Source organism: Solea solea, chromosome 17 (assembly GCF_958295425.1).
Source record: "Solea solea chromosome 17, fSolSol10.1, whole genome shotgun sequence".
Classification (NCBI taxonomy): domain Eukaryota; kingdom Metazoa; phylum Chordata; class Actinopteri; order Pleuronectiformes; family Soleidae; genus Solea; species Solea solea.
The window spans coordinates 17,306,740-17,330,070 of record NC_081150.1 but is presented as its reverse complement, the minus strand read 5'-3'; the positions used below and the strand labels follow the sequence as shown (position 1 = coordinate 17,330,070).

At 40.2% G+C, this 23,331-nt stretch overlaps 1 protein-coding gene across 2 annotated transcripts in view; it reads right to left on the bottom strand.

Annotated features, from left to right (window-relative positions):
- Window positions 1-23,331, bottom strand: part of LOC131443724 (estrogen receptor beta-like) — a 49,244-nt gene that overhangs the window by 5,226 nt on the left and 20,687 nt on the right. Inside the window, exons 2-7 of one of the 2 annotated variants that reach the window (XM_058613618.1) lie at window positions 17,852-18,030; window positions 6,696-7,418; window positions 4,492-4,658; window positions 2,911-3,027; window positions 2,150-2,461; window positions 12-150 (exon numbers count right to left, since the gene is read on the bottom strand). In XM_058613618.1, coding sequence (XP_058469601.1) covers window positions 12-150; window positions 2,150-2,461; window positions 2,911-3,027; window positions 4,492-4,658; window positions 6,696-7,102 — 1,142 coding nt within the window. In that variant the 5' untranslated portion in view covers window positions 7,103-7,418; window positions 17,852-18,030. The remainder of the gene's footprint in view (window positions 1-11; window positions 151-2,149; window positions 2,462-2,910; window positions 3,028-4,491; window positions 4,659-6,695; window positions 7,419-17,851; window positions 18,031-23,331) is intronic. The other variant, XM_058613619.1, reaches the window with a different exon arrangement.

Here is a 23,331-nt window from a genome sequence, read left to right as displayed (position 1 = left end):
GTGAGATTTACCTGCTGAGGCTGAGGTCAGGGGAGAAGATGAGTTTCCCTGGATGATCCACTGACCTCCACATCAGTCCCATCATCAGAACCTCCAGCCAGCAGCACTCCAGCAGATGGACCTGGTCCAAGAGGCTGAGCTCCACAAAACCTGAGGAGGCCACACCACCACCACCATCATCATCATCATCATCATCATCATCATCATTATTATTACAATAAATTGAGAAGATCATAACAATTTAATACACATTTAATTAGGTAAATAACCTTCACCTGTGCACAGACGGGAGTAAGATGAACTCAGGCTGGATTTAAGGCCTGAATATACTGCACTATTTTATTATCACATGACTATACGGAACATTCATAATCTATAAATGTTTGTTCACGTCCGAACTGTTGATCAGGTCAAACTTGGCAGGTGATTTGTAACGTGCACCTACAGAGGTGAACTGTATTTACTTTAAAAAAAGAAAAAAGAAATAGTCTCTGCTTTTCTGAATTTTTGAGAAAAGAATCTGCTTTTTCTTCTCAAAATAATGTATTCATTTGTTTATTTAAATGTTTTTTTTTTCTTTTCTGGTTCTGCTTTATTGAATTAATGGGGTAATATATACATTTATTTTTATGACTGGGATTTTTTTCCCCTCCAAAATCAAGAAAAATCCGCCAAAAAAAATCAAGACTCACAAATTTGTTTTGTTAATTATCATTGTTCAATATTTTCTGACCCGAAAACCGAATTATTACACAATTAATCAAGGAAATAATCAAAATTGCATTTACTTAAAAATCCCCCCCCCCCCCCACTCCCAAACAAACAAATTGGGGGTAAATAAATAAACAAATGAATACATTTAATTTAAAAAAAAAAAACTGCCAATGTTTAATAATCTCAAAAATTCAGATAAAAGTGTAGAAGTTGTCAGGTTCTGAGGGAGAACTGGTATGTGAAAAGAGAGAGAGAAAGACATGAAACTCCTGACTCTATGACAGGGTGAATTACAGCTGACATGTGTTCATAACTCATTGGTGTTGGGCATTTTTCTTTTGTCTCGCTCTGAGTGAGACATCAATCACAAACGTACCTTTTTTCTGCTGACTTGAACAAAATCATGAATCTTTCAGAAAGTAATTTGACATTCTGGGTTTTTTTTTTAGCTGTGATTTAGATGGAATAATGAATCTGTTTTTTATTAATGAAAGATTCTAAATATAGATACAATATGACTAAGAGGATTATACAAGAAAAATATCGCAGTGTAGTTTTTTCTCGTGGATAAATTAAAAAAGTAAAAAGGACTGTGTTATATTTTATCTGTATGTAAAGTGCGACTTAAATAAAGAGTGATTGATTATGCACATGTGTGCTGTTTGAGAGGGCGGTGACAATAATAATAAACTTTATTTATATAAAGCACTGTTTGACACAATGTTACTAAGTGCAGTCAAGTCAAACCTAATATCTGTCAATGTGTTACAAGATAAGAAAAGTATAAAATAAAAAAGATAAGATAAGAAAAAAATGATAAGAAACGAAAAATATAAACTAAAGAAAGAGATAAGATAAAGATAAAACAAATAAAAGAAAGCTATAAGATAAAGATAAAAAAGAAAATAAAAAGATAAGTAGAAAGGTATAAGAAAAGTATAAAATTAAAAAAAGAAGAAAAGAAAAGATAAAAGAGATAGGATAACATAAGAAAAAAGTAGGAAAATAACATAAGAAAAGAAAAAGATAAGTTAAGATAAGATAAAGGATAAGTCAGATAAAAAAAGAAAAAGATAAGATAAGAAACCAAAAAGTTAAGATAAGAAAAGAAAGATAGGATAGAAAAGTAAAAGAAAATTAATAAAAGAAAAGAAAAAGAAGACAAAGAGATAATTCTCCAGCTGTGTAACAAATATTCTGTTCTTATACAGAAGAGTTCAACAACAACATGACTCGGCTAAAATGCTGCTGTTGATTATATTATTGTTTTAAGATATTTTAGGGCCTTTAGGGGCCACTGTCAATGAGTCATGTTTTCTCCATGAGGCAGCAGCTCTATGACTTATATTGTCACAGTCTGTGCACAGTGATGCATGTGATACACATACATGTGATACATGTGATGTTTGGACTGCATTTTCTTTAATGAACATACCAGGGATCTTCTTGGCCCAGCTGATCATGTGGACCAGCTCCTTATCGGCCAGGTTGGTGAGCGACATCATGACGTTGGCCTCGGTCAGCGGTCCACTCGTGTCCTTCATGAGGTATATGTCCGGCGGCTCCGCCTCCATGATGCGCTCGATCAGCTGCTCGGGCGTCAGCGCGGCGGGAGGCTGCGGCTCGCTCGTCAGACCCGCGGCGGGTCCGGTCAGAACCTTTGGTCCGTTCACCCTGCCCTGCGTGGACAGACGGGTCAGTCGCCTCGTCTTGGGGTTCCTGTAGCTCCCGTGCTCTTTCCTCATACCTGACAAACACAGACAGCCAGCTTTCAGCCCATTGTGATCTAAAACATGCTCCAGGATCTCTTTGTGTTTCCTCCTTTAAAAACCTCTTAAAGCTGAAAGACGCTGACGACCTTGTTTGATGGAGGAGGTGAGTCAGTGTTTGTGGCATTTATAAGAACTAGATTTTTTTGATCTGGATATAAAAAGTAGAAACACGATTCAAATGACCAAAATAAGAACATCTGAACAAGTGTTCATGATATTACACTTCGGTTACTAAGTATAAATCATGACCAGATTCTCCCTTAGTGTTCTAATCCCACGTTCACCGCTGTAAGGCGGTCTGGACTCAGTCGCTTCATTATAAGTAAAAAACTGTTTGTCCGTTACAATCAGCAACAGCCGAATATAACATGACAGGTGACCTCAAACAACCCAGCATGACCCCGGGAGTAAAGACGACACTGACCACACTTGGTCATTCCAACTTCATAGCACTTTCGGAGGCGACAGGCCTGGCAGCTCTTGCGACGATTCTTGTCTATAGTGCACTGATTCGTTGCTGGACAGATGTAGTCATTGTGTCCTGGAGAGAAGAAGAAGAAGAAGAAGAAGAAGGAGAAGAAGAAGGAGAAGAAGAAGAAAGAGCAGAAAATTAAGATTTAAGACTCTTCACTGCAGGAAGTGCATTTGCAGAAATGTGAATATAATGTGAATATGAATTTAAGACTCAAGAAAACTCTAGTAGTAGCTGACAACACCCAATATCCACCTCATGGTGACACTAGATGAACAAGATCCATCACCAGGAAATCATCAACATCTTTGATATTTCATGACAATGAAAACAATAGTTTAGAAATTTAACTTAAATGTTGGACCAACAATCCACAGTCTTTGTGTCTGACCTTAGATTACAACTGTAATAAATAGAGCAGTGGCACCGGGCCACGGACTGGAGACTCACAGACGCTGAAAGATGTTTTATTTTGAAAATACTGATTATCTTTTAATATCGTCCATCTGTTCCTCTTCACATGTACCTGTTTCAGTCATGCTATACTAAAAATAAAAATCAATCCCACAACATACTGTAGCTGAAAACGTGTTAGAGTCAAGTCTGCCAGCATTGTGGATTAAAGTTAAGGGGAGAATATTCAGAGAACGCCACAAAAAGCAGTGAAAACACTGCTAACACTGCTAACACTGCTTCCATTCCCAACATCCTCTCTTTGTGAAGCAGGGTTTTCTGCAGAGAAGACTGGACGTAAGAAAAACACTTCAGGTGTCATTATCTCTCATCACCATCTCATTGTAGAGAAACAAACTCCAGGGTCTCCACTGATTCTGTAGTATTTTAATGCTTGTTATTATATGATTCGATTTTATATCTACGTAAGTGTACAAATACCGTGTTACTGTACAAAATTCATGTATCTGCACTTTACATTATTATTTATATTTCTAGTAACTTTTGCTTTTACACATTTCCTCGAACTGTCTTTGAACTTGTTACTACCAAATAAAATCAGAGGAAGAAGAGTTCTAGTCTCGATGAGCTGCTTTACACGACAGTTTTCAACCCTTCACACATAATGCATAGTGGGTTAAGTGTCTTGCTCAAGGACACATATAGGGCAGGAATCAAACACACAACATTCCAGTTGAACGTCAACTCGCCCTACCACTGAGCCACCATGGTCCAATCCTAACTCCTCACTTTTTTTTAATACTTTTACTTCAAAAACTTACAAAGTACATTTTATATCAGAACATTACTTTTGATACTTAAGTACAGTCATAAACTTTAAGACTTTTACTTAAGTAATATTATTAAAAAAAGTGACTTCAACTTCTACCCTTCTAAGTCCTTTTCTTGTAACATACTTTTAAATACTTTTGGTTGGTTGGAGTTGAGCTCTTTAACTTCTGATTCTGGCAAAGTGTAGTCATAAACATCTTTTTAATGATATCTTAAGGTAAATGCGTAATCCCTGAATATTGATTACTTTAAAAAATAACGATGTCACAAAAATGTGTTCTCCTCTACCTTGGATGCTCCTCTTGAAAAAGGCCTTGCAGCCCTCACACGACCACACTCCGTAATGGTATCCCGAGGCGTAGTCGTGACACACGGCGCAGTAGTGGTGGTCCGCTTTGACGGCGGACGACACCACGCCCTCATCGCTCTCCTGGGAACGCCTCCTCACACTCTTGCTGACAGATAAAAAAAAAAAAAAAAAAAAAAAATTGTGACGCATCGTCAATCTGAATCTGTCAATACACTTGTGTTCATTTTCACTTGTTGTTTGCGATTCTGACCATGGGTGGAGCTTATGAAGCTGCAATTGTAAAATGTATCTAATGTTTATAATCTGACAAACGTTAGATACTTAGAATTAAGACGGACAGCGACTATGTGAAGCCTGTGACTTTGAGCCGTCGCTCCAAAAGTCAGTAGCCAATCAGCAGGCAGCTTCCTAAGCTCCGCCCATGGTCAGAATCACAAACAAAAAACCATGGCGCAAAGAATGAGTGAGGGAGCACAAAAGAGTTGGAGCCAAAAGAATTACGATCATTGCAAAACAAAAAGTGTATTTTCAAACAAATAAAAGACAATAATTTTAAAGTGATTAAATTTAATTTTCAATTAAATGTGGTGGATTTTTGTTTGCTCAATTCATAAAGTGCTGTTTTCTTCTTAAAAAGTGTGGTTTGAAAATATTGACATAAAATGATAAAACTTTTGTCACTTAGTACATGACAATAAAGAATCATGAACTCATGAAGTAAACAGTGTGTTCCATCTACAGGAGTGTTTTAATATTGTTACTGCTGCAGTTGAAGCTGCAGCAGGTGAGCGCACAAAAACACAATTACTATTAATCATGTTTCTGTATGACCGACGTGAAATTGTGAGGCAAAATTCCACTTATCCATGATGACAATTATAATTCTGGTCCTGCTTTTTCCTCTGAAAACTAAATAAGGCTAGAAAAATAGATGAGAAACTGATGGAAATTCAACAACACAATAACTGATAAATCAACACAGTGATGAGACAAAATTGACAAACTTTTTATATTTTTCAAGGGCAAGTAATGAATTTTATCTTCTTCTTTTTTTTTATTATTAAATTCTTACATTTTTATTCAAATTGAATAAACACTCAACACTCATCAGTTTTGAGTGTTTTTTTCCCCCTGTAATTAAAACAAGTTCTGATTTTTATGTACAAAATCCACCTATCTGTACTTTACTTTGTTATTTGTATTTCTAGCAACATTTAGTCCAATACATTTAACTCTAACTATCTTTGTTACTCAATAATAAGAAGAAGAGTTGGTATTATGGTCTGTATTTATAGAGAGCTTTTCTAGTCTTGATGAGCTGCTTTACACCCATTCACACATCAACATGGGGTTAAAGTGTCTTGCGCAAGGATACATATAGACTGGCAAAGCCAGGAATTTAACCCGCAACCTTCCAGTTGAAAAACAACTCGCCCTACCACTGATCCACCATAGCTCAATCCTAACTCTTCCAAAACTTGAGTGCATTTTATATCAGAAAATGACTTTTGATACTTAAGTAAAAGTCTTAAAGTATATGACATTGACTGTACTTAAGTAATATTGTAAAAATCTCTTCTATCAAAGTCATTTTCTGCTAAGATACTTGTACTTTTATCTTTAAGGTACTTTAATATACAGAACTGCCTATATTTAACAAAGAAATCACGACTGACAAATCATTTTGATTTGTGGACCAAATAAAGACATTTTTCGACATCTTCTGACATTTTACAGACCAAATGAGTACTCGATTAAATCGATCACGAAAATAATCGCCAGTTACTTACAAAAACAACAACAGTGTTGCCCTGCTGCGACACTTAACACAACAATGTTAACTGTCTTTTATCAAAATGAAGACATTTCATTGTATATCTGCTCCTGGTCTCTTACAGCTGTCTCTACCTCACCTCCCACTTGTCCTTTCTCTCCCACCCTTTCTGTCCCCCATTTTTTCCTTTCACCCCAACCTGTCTAGGCAGACAGCTGCAAATCTTTGAGTCTGGTTGTCAGAGATTTCGTCCTGTTTTCCAGTTTTTTCTCTCCACCGATGCCTATAGTGCTTGCTCATTGTGTGAACTGTTGGGTTTCTCTTCTCTCGATGATGTTGAATTTAAATCTAAATGTATCAACTCAATGAAAACATTAAACGAGTAAACAGAGTGAAGCACCGTCCTACCTGCTCATTAAGACGCTGTCCCGAGGCGTCAACTCCACCCACTGACTCTGGATTGGCTGGCTGTGCTGAAGTCGGGCCTGGGAGCGGTGCAGCGGCACGGTCGGACCCATGTGTCCGTGCCCGGGCCAGAATAAGGACGGACTCAGTGACTGGTGGACGGAGGGACAGTCCGGAATGCCGGGACTGGCATAGCTGTAGATTGTGGGGCTGTAGAACGGGATGGTGGGGAAGTCGTGGCCGAGGTCGGTGTAAGGCGACGGGATGCAGATGGGCTGGCTGGTGTCGATGGACAGAGCGGGAGAGGACGAGCCGAGGATCGGGGAGAGGACGCAGCTCCGGACTCGGCTGGAGTCCACCTCCTGCCGATGCAGCAGGGGCTGCTCCTTCTCTGCAGAGATGGCGGCCATCGCAACTACAGACAACCCTCAGGGTTTATGAGATTCACTACATCATCTGCACAGAATATGAGCCAGAGAACGCAGCATTTTCTTCTCCTGGAATCAAGTTCACTGTGGAAATCTCAAAAACAGCAGCAGCACATTTACTGGTGTAGATTAATGTCGAATCCACAGAGTGATGGATGTGTCTGATTCTCCTCAGTGTGGAACGTTAATGTAAAGACTTGAAAGAATCCAGAAAACGTCAGAGTGGATGTTGGATGTTCAGGGCTCAGTCCTCCACCAGCCATGAGTCTCACATCATTAAAAAGGACAAGCTGAAAAGCTGAAAAGACAAAGAGAGAGAGAGGGTGAAAATATAAATTTAGTTTCTCAGTACTGTAATTGCTAAACGGTTGAATAACTGCCAGATACGCGAGATAAGTGAAAGTTATCTTGGAAAAAAGGGACCGAAGCACTCACTCATTGAACATTTGACAATTCTACAGCCATAAAATCAAAATAAATCCAGGCGGCCTGAATATCATGACAAGTCATAAGAGCTTTAAGCAATAAAATGTTTAAAATGTGACAAAGGGGGCTGAACAAATGGGAAACGGTCTGTATTTGTACTGTGTAGCACATTTCTAATCTTGATGAACACTATGAATTAATGATTTTTATTTCAGTTTGTTTCCAAAAGAGTTTCACATACAATTTCTCAAAATCACTGACTTAAAAAAAAGGAATAGGCCAAAGCTTTAAGGCTAACTTTGGCCTAACTTTTTCTGAAAACTTAATAGAGAGCGACACAATTTTGTTTGATTCACCCTTTCATTCATTCACTCACACGTTCATTTAGCACATTTTCTCACATCTTTCATACCTGGTCACACAAACACACAGCCAGCACAGCCATGAAGAGCAACCTGAGAATCTAGGGTGTTACCCAGGGACTCATCAGCATGTTGAGGAGGAGCAGAGCTGGGGATCAAACCCACAACATCACAGTTGAAAGACAATCAGCTCTACCCACTGAACCACAGCGGCCCACAAAACAAGCAAAAATCAACAACCTGCAACATTCCTGAAGAATAAGGTCTTTTTTTTGTTTTTACGATTGTTTTCGATCCAAATGTTTAAAGGTTTTAATCTTATTTCAACATTTTAGATGTAAACCTGACAGTTTTTTGTCTATTAAGTGTTTTCTTAAATCAAGTTTTCCATTTTTTTGTACTTCGACTAATTTTTAGATCAGCAGAGCGGGGTTTCATCAGGGCACGTCATGTATAACAGTCTGAAACCTTAAGAAATTGTTGATTATTTTAATATTGTTCCTGTAATATCATAGGATAATGATGTTTTATGTAATCACAGGTTAAAAGTGAATCCGTTTATGTTTGTTAGACACACGTATCACACTGCTGAAAGTGAAAATCCGGAGTTACAACGGCTGCATTAGGAAAAAATATTCATCTCCTTTCAGAAGGTGTTCCGAGTCTGATAAAATGAGACAGGAGTAGAGTTTGAGATTTACACTGTACTTTAGATGCACACAGCTGGAGGATCAATAAACGCAACACAAACACGCCGCGGGAACGTCCGAGCGCACGTTAGTGTCGGTTTCCTTTTTACAGCAGCGAGTCCAGCGGAGTTAATCATTCCTGGGTGGCAGGAGTCTGACTCCAGTCACAGTTGGTACACATCGTCTCCGGGTTTCTGGCATAAAGTTCACCACCAAAAAGTTGTTTTTCAGGGAGAAAGAGGAGGAGGTCGGTCATTAATCTTGCCAAGCTTTGGTTTCAGCCGCCAACAAAACTTGATAATCCGTGGGAGGAGTAAAGCTGGAGAGTCCTGTGTGCTTTAAGTGTAAAAGGAGCTCTGTAGAGGAAAAATTTAAATGTACAAACTTGCAACCACGACCAGGTTACCGTTAATTATGCGAGGTGCTAAAGACCGCTTCCTTTTTATGGTGTCGAATTAAAATCACGAGTGGAAAAACCGCCGTCGCAGCTGTGAAGTTACTTAACACTGACTTTATGAGGAGAGTAAAAAAGTGGAGACGTTAGGCTGAGGTGTTACTTTTCCATCTGACTCTGTCGCCGCTGTAAAGACATGAACAGAAACACTGTACTGGTTTCTAGGCCTTTGCGTTCCTTTCCTTCTAATGTCAACCCAATATCGACTTCATAGTGCCTTGTTTTCACTTTATTTCTCCTTATAAGCCCTGAGAAAGCCCTGATTTGTGTTACTGACAAAAACCTGAAAGACAGGAGACTATTTGAATATAAAAAAAATATCACTTTCTGCCTGTGTGAAGTTTGACGGAGCAAAAACTAAAAATACACCCACAGCTTCGGCTCAAAAAGCACCTGCTGTGGGACATTAAGAGCACAAGTCCACCAGAACTTTGCAATCAAAAATCAGACGATCACTGAATCCAAACAAAATAACATCTCCAACGTTGAATTTCTTGACACCGGTTTATTCTCTCTCGTCAGCGTCGTTTCCAGACAGATGTTTTCCAACAACAGAAGCTCCACTAATCCACAGTTGACGGAGCACGAACTTGTGAAGGAGAACAGCCGAGGACTAAAAAGGTGGACGCTAAATAAACGGCTCCATAAAGCAGCCGTGTGGACTCAGCAGTCCGGTCTTCATCTACTGTATAACACAATAATGTGTAAGTGTTGGTTTCACAGCAACAAAGATGCCAAAAATAAACATTGGGTAATTCTGTTATTTCTTGCTTCTATTTTCATGGAAAAGCTCCGGGTGCTTTGTAAGTATTGTATTTCACCGACCTCTCCAACACTAACTTCACCGAGCCAAACATGGGTTTTAATTTAATTAATGATGACGTCGCGGTCCTCGGTGATGTTCAGGCAACAACAGAGCCCCCTCTCAGGATATTTATGCTTTTTCGATGACATTCCCTCTGACAAACGGTGCATTTTTTGGTAGAGGGAGGACGCCCCAGACTTCTATTGGTTTTTTATTAATTCTTATCTGACATCTGGACTGATGAAATGCCAGGAAATCATAGGAGTCTGGGTGAGTCTCTCTGTGGAGTTTAATTGCACTGGTTGCCAGCTCATCTGTTCCAGATTAAATCACAATAAAGTGATTGATGGTGAGAAATTAAAGGCTCCAGAGTTTCAAAAGAAGAAACCCTTTCATCAACAATTCCAGTGTTGTAATATAACAAAGCACAAATACTTTGTTACTACCAAATACAATCAGAAGAAGAAGAGTTGGTAATGGTCTGTATTTATATAGAGCTTTTTCTAAGTGTCTTGCTCAAGCAGAGCCAGGAATCGAACCCACAACCTTCCAGTTGAAAGACAACTTGCCCTACCACTGAGCCACCATGGCTCAATCATAACTCCTCACTTTAGTACTTTTTACCTCTAAAACTTTATGATAGTCAAGTACAGTAACTTTGACTTACTCACTGTCCACCTTTATCCTCCATATGAGGGTCAACAGGGGGAACTAGAGCCTAGAATCCAAACAACCGTTCACTCTCTCATTCACACTGAAGGTCAGTTTAGACTCTAAGGGTTCTTAAACTCAAATGACCTGAAGGCCACTGAGTGTCTCGTGTGGTCTGTAGACGACCAGTCAAGTGAAAACAAGATCCAACATTTTGAGAAGAGTATAACACGCGATACGCGATACATCGTGATATCTGTCTTAACTGAAGAAAACAAACACGTTAACGTGAAAAGTTAAAAGTGCAGGATTTCTCTATTTATTCACAACATAGAGAACAAAGTGCATAAAGTCTTTGTATTGAACATGGATGGAGCATCTCTTAAAGTAGATCTCTCCACCATTATCTCGCTGTAAACTCTTCTGCCAGGTAACTTCCACCCAAGTCTTGCTTTTGACTGCACAAATGAGGAGACATCAAGTAGTGTTGCTTACTTAAGAGCACCAGAATTTATTAATTAAAATATCGATATTTGCCCTGGTGTAGCAATGAAAGACGACAATATAATCATAAAATCGGTATTTTTTACCCACCTGTACGTATTAATGATGCAAAATTAATCAATTAATAAAAAAAATACAGAAATAAGTCATTATAACTTGATATTAACCGTTAAGAGTTCCTTTCCTGACTAGTTAGTTCCTTGCGGCAGAAAAAGTCACTTTCCCAAAAACTGCTGTAAAAATATTACATGTTAATATTTTTTTTTTAATATTTTTTTCTCTCTGTTGCATTAAATAAACAGAATACTGGCAGAGGGCATTAAAGACGTTTTAAAAACATAGATCACGTTGTTCTTCAGCATCAAGTTTCCATTGACCTTGTCTCTGCAGCCAATGAACGGATGAGTCATTTTAAGTGACAAGAAGAAGAGTTGTAGCACGGTTTTCGCTTCTTTAATTACCATTTTAGGGGTAAAAAAGCAGATGTGGAAGAAGAGGTTTATTTTTTTTGTTTCCTTTGAAGATTTAACCTTGCCTCCAAGCATCCTCCTCCTCCTCTTCTGTGTCACTCACCAGCAGCTGGCAAGCTCACTGTGGGAGAAACCACACCAGATCCTCCCCAAAAACGCTGCTCATTCTGCCGCGCGCTCGCACAACACCACAAACAAACCCAGCGTTCTTTTGCAAAAATGGAGTTTCAAAAAGGGCCAAGGTTCAGTTCAAGGGCACAACAACAGGTGGGGAGTGTTATTCGTGGACACCGGCACACGGTTACATTGCTTCCATTAGAGCTTTACAGAGCAGTAACACCCAAACACCATGACCATTCTTTTCAGGTGGAAGCAGAGCAGCTGTGGTCTGGACGGCGAAAGCTAACCTTGGGTTTTCTACCACGTCTTATGACCCAGAATTACTGAATTTTGTCGACAATAGTCAATAGTCGACAATAATTTTACTGTAGAAAGCAATTATTAACTTTATTTGAGCACATCTGATATAATATATTGTGTAATTCAGCTCTCTAGGTCAGATTTTAAAACCTATTTTCAATTTCTCCACAATATGCTGCGACTATGGGAGATAAATATTTTTTTTAAAAGTGAATAATACGACACTTAAACTATTAAGTGGCTGTATTTGCAAAGTTAATTGTTTTTGAGTGGTTCAATTGATGTAGATCGATGTCACTAACAAAATGTAATAAATTCTTCCGCGGGTCATAACCTCCTCATCTGTCCTTGAATTTTTCAGTTATGCTACGCACAGTCACAGGCAGGTAAAAATAATTATACAGCTAACCTTGAAGAAGATGAAGACACTGAAGTCGTACATAGGAAACCTTCTAATGCTTAACCAATGAGCCGCTTTAATTATTCAATGTTTAACAATGACGTTTGAAGGTTAGCAAAGGTCCAGGATTTAATCAGAGGCTGAAGCAGGTGGAGGCGGAATGATCCGTTTGGTTTTATAAACTGTCGAGTTTGGCACCGTGTAAGAAGTAACGGAGGGTTCGCCTACCGCTCGTCCACCTACACCTGCTCCACCAGGTAAGTAACGGACACTTCTAGCTGTATATCACATAATATACATGCCATAGTTCATTTTTGTCTATTCAGTGGTTCCCAAAGACTGGGTTGGGTCCCACAGATGGGTCACGGGAGAGTTTTTTGGGTCCCCAAATGTGCTGAATTTTTTGTATAGGTTTAAAATACAGTTGTAATTAGTTTACCAAACATCTCTTTACCATTTTAAAAGGATATTAGGTTTTACTGACATGATTAGTCGTTGCAACCAGGGGTCGCGTTAACCGAATATTTTCCGTCATTGACCGTTTTTTTAAAACGGTGACGGAAAAATCTGAGAGCCATCCGTCATTTTGACAGATTGCAATTCACACCCCTAAAAACTATGTTGATAAAAGAGGTGAAAAAAAGAGGGATAGATGCAGATGAAGGACAAACTCAGCCCTTGGCCTCAGCGGAGCGAGGAAGCGGCAGTAAGGAGGTTAGGCGAGTTCAGTGGGAGCGGGAGTTCTCCTGGCTGAGGAGGGAGGATAGAAAAATGTTGTGCGACAAAATAAAGATTCCCATTGGAGCATCTGAGCATAATTTCTGACCTGGACACCGTACTCAATGCATCTCGCTATCCTTGTAGTGCTGACAGCGTGTTAAAGAGCTATGGACAGGAGGCTTTGGAGCGCGTCTGTGACCGGTGCAGCTGATCCACTGGTGCAGAAGGAGCGCATGTTGCGGGATTTCCTACCACGCGCAACTACGCGCAAGCAGGCACGCGATTTAAGTCCATGTGGACCAGGAGGAAGGTGTGAGACTGTGCGTTTAGGCCACAGGTGAACTGTTCATATTCCACTGCAATATGAACAATGCAATTGAATATGTCATTATTATCATTTAAAGTGACCGGTAAAAATTGATTATGACGGGATTTTTATGACCCTGTCAGTCAAAATGACAGACAACGAAAAAGTCTAGCGCAACCTCTGGTTGCAACTAACCATAATTTTCATAATCTCGATAAATAACGCAATCGCTTTGTTCATAAAATGCCAGGAAATGCTGATAATTGTTTTATTCAAACCTGGAAATGATGATGTTCTCCAATGTCTTGTTTTGATGACTCAGTGTTAAAAATCAAAAAACTTATTGGGAAAAAAATTGTCCTGAATTTCTACGGGATTTAATAATTGACACAATCGCAAAATATGTTGTAATTTGGGTCCATTTTATTTGCCAATTAAAAGGCAAAAAGGAAAAAAGCCTGCAAATCAGTTGCCATTTTCACAAAATTCCATTTGTGTAAAACAAAACTTAAAGCCTGACACTGGAAACATTCGTCTAGCAAATGTGCAGTGACAGCTTTCTTTGGCATTATTTGTACGACTCACAAGCAACCATGTAGATAACATGTCACATTCACACAAAACCCCTTCCTCTAATCTTCAAAACTATAAACAAAGCTAAATAAAGCCAAATCTAAAGCGAGCGTTGGTCGGCCTTTAGCCAGAAGTGCATGCCTGTTTCACAAAAGCTCAAGGCCGTGTCTCGTTCCCATCCTAAAATCTGACTGACTGCCTCCCTAAAAAAAACAAAAAAAACAGGCGGAAACGGATGTGAAACCGCAAAGAGAAGAGAAGCTGTACCTTTCTATATAGAGTAAGGGAGTGCGAGGAGAGACGGCGGTGCTGGTCAGCGCCAAAGAATGTGAAACATCCTATTGAATTGTTCCGTCCTTCGGCAAAAAAAAAAAGAAAAAAAGAAACTGCTTTTGAACAAATGACGTTCAGAGTCAGAAGTCATTGTCATCTCACACTTATGTCATTCACTGGCATTGAATTGTACATATTGGTCAACATAACGGCATCAAGAGCAAAGGAACAAGCACAAAAATATGATAAAAGTGATTTAAATTGGCGTTATGATGGCAGAAAGAAAGGAAGAAAGAAGGATTTGGAAAAGCAGTTTATCCTCTTGGAGGGAAAATTACAATGTCAGCCTGAGGGAATCATTCACTGGCCAGAACATGGACACTGTGGCTGATAAATCTTTTTACTACCGCAACCACAGCCTCTTGTCTGGTCCACAGTTGTCCTGGAGAAAACTTTCACAATACTTTCAATCAACGACAACAAATAATCTGTATCATTCGCACAAATACAGACAGACATGCCAGTTTTTTAGGTCTCTGCTTGAAAATTACACACCCATAATGAAATGTACATCTCTGCAACCACAAGGTCTATTTGAATACTTTCATTGTCGTATAGTAAAGGGAACACTTTATTAAAATGTGTAAATATTAGGTCGTTTTCACACCTCATAGTCCGTAAGAGTCGGTACGGATTAGGGGTGGCAACATTCAGCCGGTCTGAGTTTGCTTTCACACTTTTTTAGTGGAACGAACCTTTTTGAATAACGTATTCCCCTCCTCGCCTGAGGTGGCGCTGCATCAAGAAAAACAAGAAAACTCACTCATCTGCCACATAAAATCAAAAACATGGAAATCCTATCACACACATACACTGCAACATACGGGCTCAGCCATTACTCCCGTCTATGATCATGTATGTTTTGGTTGCGTTGTACCCACAATGCCCTGCGTTTGGTTAACTCGGAGCGAACCGAGACCTACGTTTTTTAGACGGACCAGAGTTCGATTCTTTGGTGCGCATCGAGTGAAACTCCAACATTAGGGATTGGAATCACTATCGGTCAGTACCGGTATCGGTGGCCGATACTGGTCAAAATCACTGGATCGGATATCGGACAGAGAAAAATGTAAAATCCCATACAATCCAAAAATGCTTCACTGTGCACAGCCTGTAAAAATGTAAATAAAAAAAATCAGTGAGTCATGTTTGGGCTTTTTATTACAAAAATAATTGTTACACAGTTGGAGAGTTGTGTCTTTGAAATGACTCGGCATAAAACTGTTGTTAACAGCTTCATAAACGCTCTAAATGACTGTATCGGAATAGTAATGGTAGACACACTGGAGTTTGTGATATCGGTATCAGACAGCCACCCCACCATTTATGCATTATTAGTGCATAGTGCATTAGTGCATGTTATAGCTGCAAAAAGACCAACATACGTAGCTGCACTCCTCTCTGAATATCAATGAAAAGCCATCCATCCATTATCTACCACTTTATCCTCCACCGGAGGGTCGCGAGGGGTGCTGTGCCAAACTCAACTTCTCAACTGACATAGTCAGGCGGGGTCACACCCTGGACAGTCCACCAGTCCATCGCAGGACCACACATAGAGACAAACAATCATTCACTCTCTATGGTCAATTTAGAGCGACCAATTTACCTAATCCCCATATTGCATGTTTTTTGACTGTGGGAGGAAGCCGGAGAACGTGGAGAAACCACGCACACACGGGGCTCGAACTAGTGTTGTAAATCCACCATCTAACAAAGGCGGGTGAGACACCGCGATCTAGAGGAGGCAGCAGATGCTCTCTTGAGAGACACTGCATCTGTTTGTGTCCACAGTAAGAAGCAAATAGGAAAAAGAGGACATTTACTAAATCTGCAAGAGATTTATCAGTGAAAAACATGATTTTAAACCATCTCTGTGTTGTTGTTTTTTTACTTTTTGGTGACTCTAAACTGTAAGTGAGTCAATGGCTGCAGACGACAACACATTTGGACACAGAGTTCAGTCAGGGAGGACGACAAATGAAGCCGGGGCTCATCTGTGTTCCAGGAGCTGGCTGATAGTAGCCGGCCAGCCGGCCGCATGTTTACACAGCGATAAGTGCTTTCTGAAGTGGGCTAATGTTCACATCAGGACACCCGATTCTCAAACCACATTAAAAGACACACACACACAGAGTTACAACGAAGAAGAAAAGTAGAGCTTAATGATTCGGTGGAAGCTTCAGTTCAATATTGATCCTGAGACAGATGTGAAAACGTGAAGGGGGCACTTTCAAGGACTTAAGAGCACAGGATTGTTTTCTACACTTGCACAAATCACAGAACAATCGAGAATGTCATTGATTGGCTCATTACATTACAGTTTAGATTAGAAAATGCAACTTTAAATGTTCAGCCCTATATTTGAATGGTGCCAAATTATCCACGTGTTACGTTTAAGGACATAGATGTGAGGCAAATTTGTTTGATTTGCAAACATGTTTAATTCATGTGGCTGTTAAAACCTTTAGAAATCTAGGAATTATTCATTTAAAATGCCACATTTGCCTATTTCATGTGCTAAATTCACAGTTATTCCATGTCCCCTGGTGTTTGTGCAGATATATATTGTAGTTTTATTACACGCCTCCTGACATTTTTTGCATTCAAATTCAATTCAAGCTCATCTTCAAATGCTATTAAATCCTGCAGGAATCTTGGAATTATCATTTTGAAGTCACATTTGCCATGTGCCGTATTTCATGTGCTCATTTCAATTTTATTCTCCTGTCTCTCCTTCTCCTGATATTTTTGCTGATAAATGTTACTCAAACTGATCTTCAAAGGCTGTTGAATCATGTAGAAATCTTGGAATTACCAATTTAAAATGACACATTTTCCTCTTCCATGTGCTCATTTATGTTTTATTACATGTCTCCTGGTGTTTTTGCAGAAAAATTCAATTCAAGCTCATCTTCAAATGATTCTAAATCATGTAGAAATCTTGGAATTATCATTAAAAAAATGTGCCTCCTTTTTATGCCATTTACAGATATATTTAATACAAGTAGTTTTTAAATCAAGCAGAAATCTTGGAATTATCAATTTAAAATGACACATTTTCCTCTTCCATGTGCTCATTTTAGTTTTATTACATGTCTCCTGGTGTTTTTGAAGATACATTTAATTCAAGCTGATATTTAGAGGCTTTTAAATGATGTAGAAATCTTGGTAAAGTCACATTTGCCTCCTGTATATGCTCATTTACAGAAATATCCAAGTCTAGCAGATGCAAAAGGACTTTTAAATGTTATAGAAATGTAAAGACGATCACATTAAAACACCACATTTGCCTCCTTTATATTATTTTAGATTTAAGTCTCACATTTAATGAATCTGTCACCTGTTTAACAGCCTCAACACTAAAATAAAACCATGCAGCTCATCTGATTCCTGGCACACGCACTTCACTTGCAGCAGGCCTTCTCGTCGCTTCTTCTTCTTCTAAATGTCCACTTGTTGCTTCCAGCCAGCTTTGAATCATTTTGCCCTGCAGCGCATGAGTGAGCGGGACAGTTGGAGCCTGCGCTCCTGCACGTCGCCTACAGCGGCTTTAAACACGAACATGTTGCAATAGTAAACATGCTGAGAGGGGACAGACTAATGAGTCTTCTTACCAGAGACAGCAGCAGCAGCAGGGGACAAAGTTGCCAGGTGTGGCGTCACGCGTCGGGGGAAGTGGAGCGGCGAGCGCGGTGATCCACGGGAAGGTCGAGCGCCGAATAACTTCAGCGACTCTCTGGTGGCGTTGTTATAGGACGCGGCAGTTACGTTCCGCCCGGAGCCAAACGACCAGCTGCGTTTAGGGAAATGATGTCAAGTGAGAGCCAGTGAGGTGCACGCAACCCTTCACAATAAAAGCCTTCCACGACATGTAACTTTTTTTCATTACAGAGTAGTCCTTCATAGTTTTGGGGAGCTAAAGTGTACAACTGAGATGAGATCTTTCTGTCAAATATTACAACTACTGTTTGCAATATCATTTTTAAGGGAACAGTGTGTAAAATTACCAGCCAGCAGAGTCCATGAGGATTATATTTGGGCTGTCAATATGGGGCCCAAGTGGGTTTGTCCACTTTAAGACCATGCCCACGTGGTGTACCTCCACACAAAATGCATAATCTCATTGCATGTCGCATATCATGTGGTATATCCCGGACACTGGTATGCTCCAGCCTCGGTGTCTGTAGTATCCCCCAATTTCCCATCAGGTGGCGGTACAAGTGGGGACACAGGGCATAGGACACATTCCTACCAAAGAAGAAGAGAAGGATGCTACAGCTCCCTCGGACACGCCTGGTTCAAGCAGCTTACAGCTGCTGAAAGGCCCTTCGGGCAGGGGAGTCAGGGGTGTCAGCCGGGTCGCCAGGTCAGGGCTCAGATGACTATCATTGGCGACTACCTCTTCAGTTGTCAAAAAAAATGTTCTGCTTGGTGAGCGGGGCTTATACTCCACCTAGTATAAGTATAAGGGTGGAAGTTCAGATCTGTGCATGCGTAACCATATCCAGATGGAAACAGCTTAAATGGGCATGAGCTTGAAGTGGGCAAATTATGCAAGTCCCATATGATTGTAAACAAAGCATCATTAAAGAGGCCATAGCATGGTCCTATCCCACTTATATGTGAGATATGGAGGTGTACTTACAAACATGAAGTGGTTTTTATGGTCAAAAACATCCTAGTCGCTACAAACAAGCTGATGTAAATGTCTCATCACTGACGCTCTCGTCAGCCGTGCTGTTTTAGACCAAAACCACACCCACAGAACACAGACTGTCTTTTGATTGGCCAGCCAACGAGAGCTTTCCCACTGTCTTGTGATTGGCCACTAGGAGGCGCTGCTGTTTAGAGGAGTGGTGACATTCGCCAGTGACATAACTAGTCAACGGAAGTGCCGTTCCGCTTCGTAAAGCTCAAGAAAACAATCAAACCCTGCACTCTGTTCAGCAGTGGCTGAACTGATTGTTATGGACTTTTAGGGCTTCATAAACGAGGTAATGACGCAGATACACACAAAAACGCAGCGCTAATTGGCACTTCCGGGCTATGTCCTCTTTAAAATGTAATGATTTTAGTATGTGGACAAAACAAGACGTGAGGACGTCATCATTTCATGGTTTGGCAAACACATTCAACATTTTCCTGACATTTTATGGACAAAAAAGTAATGTGACACATTGATTATAAACATTATTTGCAGCAAGTTAAATATGCAATTTTCCTTCCAATATGTTTAAAAATAGGGTATTAGTATAAAATCTGGGTCAAGTGCACTGCATAAGGTTTATCCTTAAACGCATATTTTCAAATAAATTGAAAAATAATTGCAAGTTGGTCTAGACCCAGTTTCAGTTATTAGTAGAGGTCACAATCAGTCTGTTTCTCTTGTCCTGTGGCTGACTTTTATAAGCTTTTAATATGAAGGACTTCATCCTAGTTCCTGTTTACTCTTGCTCCGTGAACTTGAATCTGCTCAGGGGAAAATCATCAAGTGACATCAGAATAAACCACACCTTCTAAGTGGATGTGCATTACCACTGTTCACGTCTATCCTGACTGAGAGCACTCGGCCTGTTTAAAGTCACGCATGATGTCATTTTAGACAAATCGCCTAATTCACACACATATCCATCCATCAACTTTTTTTTGGGCTGATCTAAAAGTGAAACAATGAGGGATGAAGCCATCTGGAAAAAACATCAGCCAGTTACTCAACACCTTTTGTTGACTTTTCTCAAAAGTGAGCCACAAAAAATACGACACACCGGCTCCAACTTGTGATTGTGATTGTGGGTGTGCAGCCTTTACAGAGTTCTCGTAGCTGACGTCATGCAACAGAAACGAGCCTCAGAAGCGATTTTGGCAGGAAGCCACGCTGTTAAAAATCCCTACATGTAACCAGGAGCAGAGACCACGCAATGTTAGGTGTTGGGGCCTAAGCCTGCGTCTGTAATCCATTGGTCTTCATGAGTAAAGCCTATATGCAGACAGAAAGCCTGACTTTAGCCTGAGTATAGACCCCCTCATTTGATAACACTCCTTGTTTTTTTATGACTGGAGGTCAGATTCCAGGAGCAGGATCCCTAAAGTCTCATCGACCACCTCTGTTTTAGAAGAGGTAGATGACGGCCACTCACTGAGCAGAAGAGAGGAAGTCTGACCTCGTTATTCTCATTAGCAAAGACTCCTGAGAGGAAACGGCTAATGACTGTGCGCCCAAGGGCTACGAGCAGGTTACAAATACCTGCGGAAAAAACAAACAGCGCCATGGATACTCCATTGTTTCAGGTAAATGATGCAAAGGCAATTTATTCAGTTAAGTCCACTGTGCAGGCGGGAGGGTTTTATAGCCAGTTAACCTCAGGTTCTCCATCACCTGCTTCTTCAAGCATTAGTTCTCCAGGCAAACCTATGAGACAAGACTTAAAATTATGATGCATTCAAGAAACCCCGTAAATTTCAGCATTTCTGCAAGCACACTCTCTGGAGTCGCAAAACGTATTTGACAAAAAAAATCATGACATCACGTAATACATTTTACATAGAGACATAAAATAATTATAGTTTGTTGCCTTTATGAAATTTAAGAACTACAAAAAGGAAACTGCAGTTTTTACCTGTTAACAAAGGGGGGAAAAATTAATAAACCACAGTAGGTTGTAGATCTATTTGAGTCTTTCGACTATTTGTTATAAAACATAAAATGAACTACTCCAAAATAAATAAAACTGTTTAGATTTTGTGTGTTACGGAAGTAAATGTGGACTTCCGTCATGTACACATGACTTCATTTAAGTGCTGGCTTAAATTGCTTTCCATATTTCGAATACAAGTTGGTCAGGTTAGGGGTCAGGTTTTTGAAGCTCTAGAGCCACAGGTTGCAGACCCTGGTCTGCAGGAAAGGAATTGGGCTTGTAAGCAGAGGGTCGCCAATCCTCATCACTCCCCTGGGTGCAGAAAAATGCTGCCCTAACTAATGCTAATTGAAACCCAACATTTGTGTCACGACCCATCTCACAGACAAAACTACTTTGCTTACATACAGTTTCTCTACTGGGTTCTTCGTGCAATATCACTTTGTTTGTAAGTAAAACAAAATAAAGAAAGTTCTGCAGCAGGAATACTTCCTCCGGGTTCAGTTCTCCTTCTACACCTGCTCTCTAAGAACTCACAGGGTCTAAGATGCATTTTCGCCCTGACAATTTTCTTAGAAGAAGAAGAAGAAGCGTGGTGTGGTGTGTGTGTGTGGGGGGGGGGGGGGGGGGGTCGGTGGGGAGAGAAAAGCTTTTCCCACTCGCAGCCCAGCGTCACACCCGCCGAGATAATCATTCAGAATTACGATGCGCTCATTTCTCACCTCTCAACATCCAATTTCCATGATTACATTTTGTGGCCGTGCGGTGTGTGTCAGTGCTTCGCGGGCTCATTTGACGTTGCCAGGTAATGGACTACAGTCTTTACATTCTGACCGAACCCTACATAAGTGCACCGCAGGCTGCAAGGTGCAAATTGTGCTCACAGATGTGGCAGGTGCTTCTCCCCTTCTCTCTTGTCATTTGGGGACTTGGAGGAGCAATTTGCCACCAAAATTGAGCTTTTAACCTTCAGTTGTCATGATGGCACATAACTAATGAACATTACTCAGATTTGCTCCCAGTCATTTCAATCTTCTACTACGTTTATGCAAGAAGAAATTATTATTTCTTGTACCCATGGTGTATTATCTCTTCTGAGATCACACCTTGATGGCACTGCATGTGGTTCAGAGGATCTCAAGCCATCAGCTCCTGTTATTTGCCAAACCTGACTCCATTTACCTGCTTGGTTTTCCATTGGCGTTCACGCTGGAGTAAATGAATAACAAAATGTATATGAAATCCTACTTTTTAGCTCAAAAAATGAGAAGAAACTTAATTTTTATCTCCTGGTCAAAACTTTGGACAGACAATCTGTCTGGATTGGAAAGAAAGAAAGAAAAACAACACCATCATTCATTCCAGTAAATAGCCCAAAATGATTTATGTTTACATTCTAGGGACAAAGAAATCATAACTCTCCAGCAACGGGACCAAAGGATGAGGTGGAGGAGGAGGTTGTGGTGGTTAAACAAAAACTGCCAAGCTGATTTTGCTCCATAGTCAGCGTGCTGTCAAGATTCAAGGAAATGAGGAGTTATCAGAGAAGCTGCGGTGAGACACACAAATCAAATCAAACACCTTTCTCTGAGTCAGACCTGAAAGTGAAGACTTTGAATGTAGTCACCTGGAAATGGTCAGTGTTCCCTAAATATGAGCTGTCGTCAGCATCCACCAGCAGGCCATTGTATTATAAACCTCAAATGAGAATAACTTCAACTTCAACAAAAATAGTTTTATTGGTTTTCCCTTAACATTAACAATAACGATTGCTCAAGGACTTCTGGTTTGAAAAATTAAGCTTAGGAAGTAGAACTGAGATTGCTGAAGATGCTGAGATTTTGGTTGAGAGTGATCAGGATTAGACGGGTTTAGAAGTTAGCATATTTGAGGGACAGCTCAGGTTTGTAAGTAAGAGCTGGCAAGGTTGAGATGGTTTGATTAGTGATTATACTGGAAAAAAGGATGTTAAAGATGGAGCTGCCAGGCAGGAGGAAAAGAGGAAGACCACAGAGAAGGTTCATGGATGTTGTGAAGGAAGATACGAGGACAGCTGAAGTAACGGGAGAGGACACATGGGAGAGGACAAGATGGAGGCAGATGAGCCGCTGTGATGGAAATAAGTAGAAGCAGTAAAAAGGACCAAAGTAGCAGTTAGCCACCAGACGGCAACTCCACTGGTTGAATTTATGGCCTCAATCAGTAGTTTCAGGTCTTTATCAATAGCACAGAGATTGTCCTCTTGCTTAGAGAGAGACAGTGGGCAGTGTCCACAACACTGCTTGTAATAACGACTTGCCGTTTGTCCTGCGTAGGCCTAGTCAACGTACATCAAGCAACGCAGGCGTAAAACAGTAGGTGGCTTGGCTTCTTTCTTGCACAAAATTCAAGCAAATTTAATGACCAATGTCTATCTGTGGGGGTTTCAAAAACCTTCAAAGATTTCAAAGACCCACAGG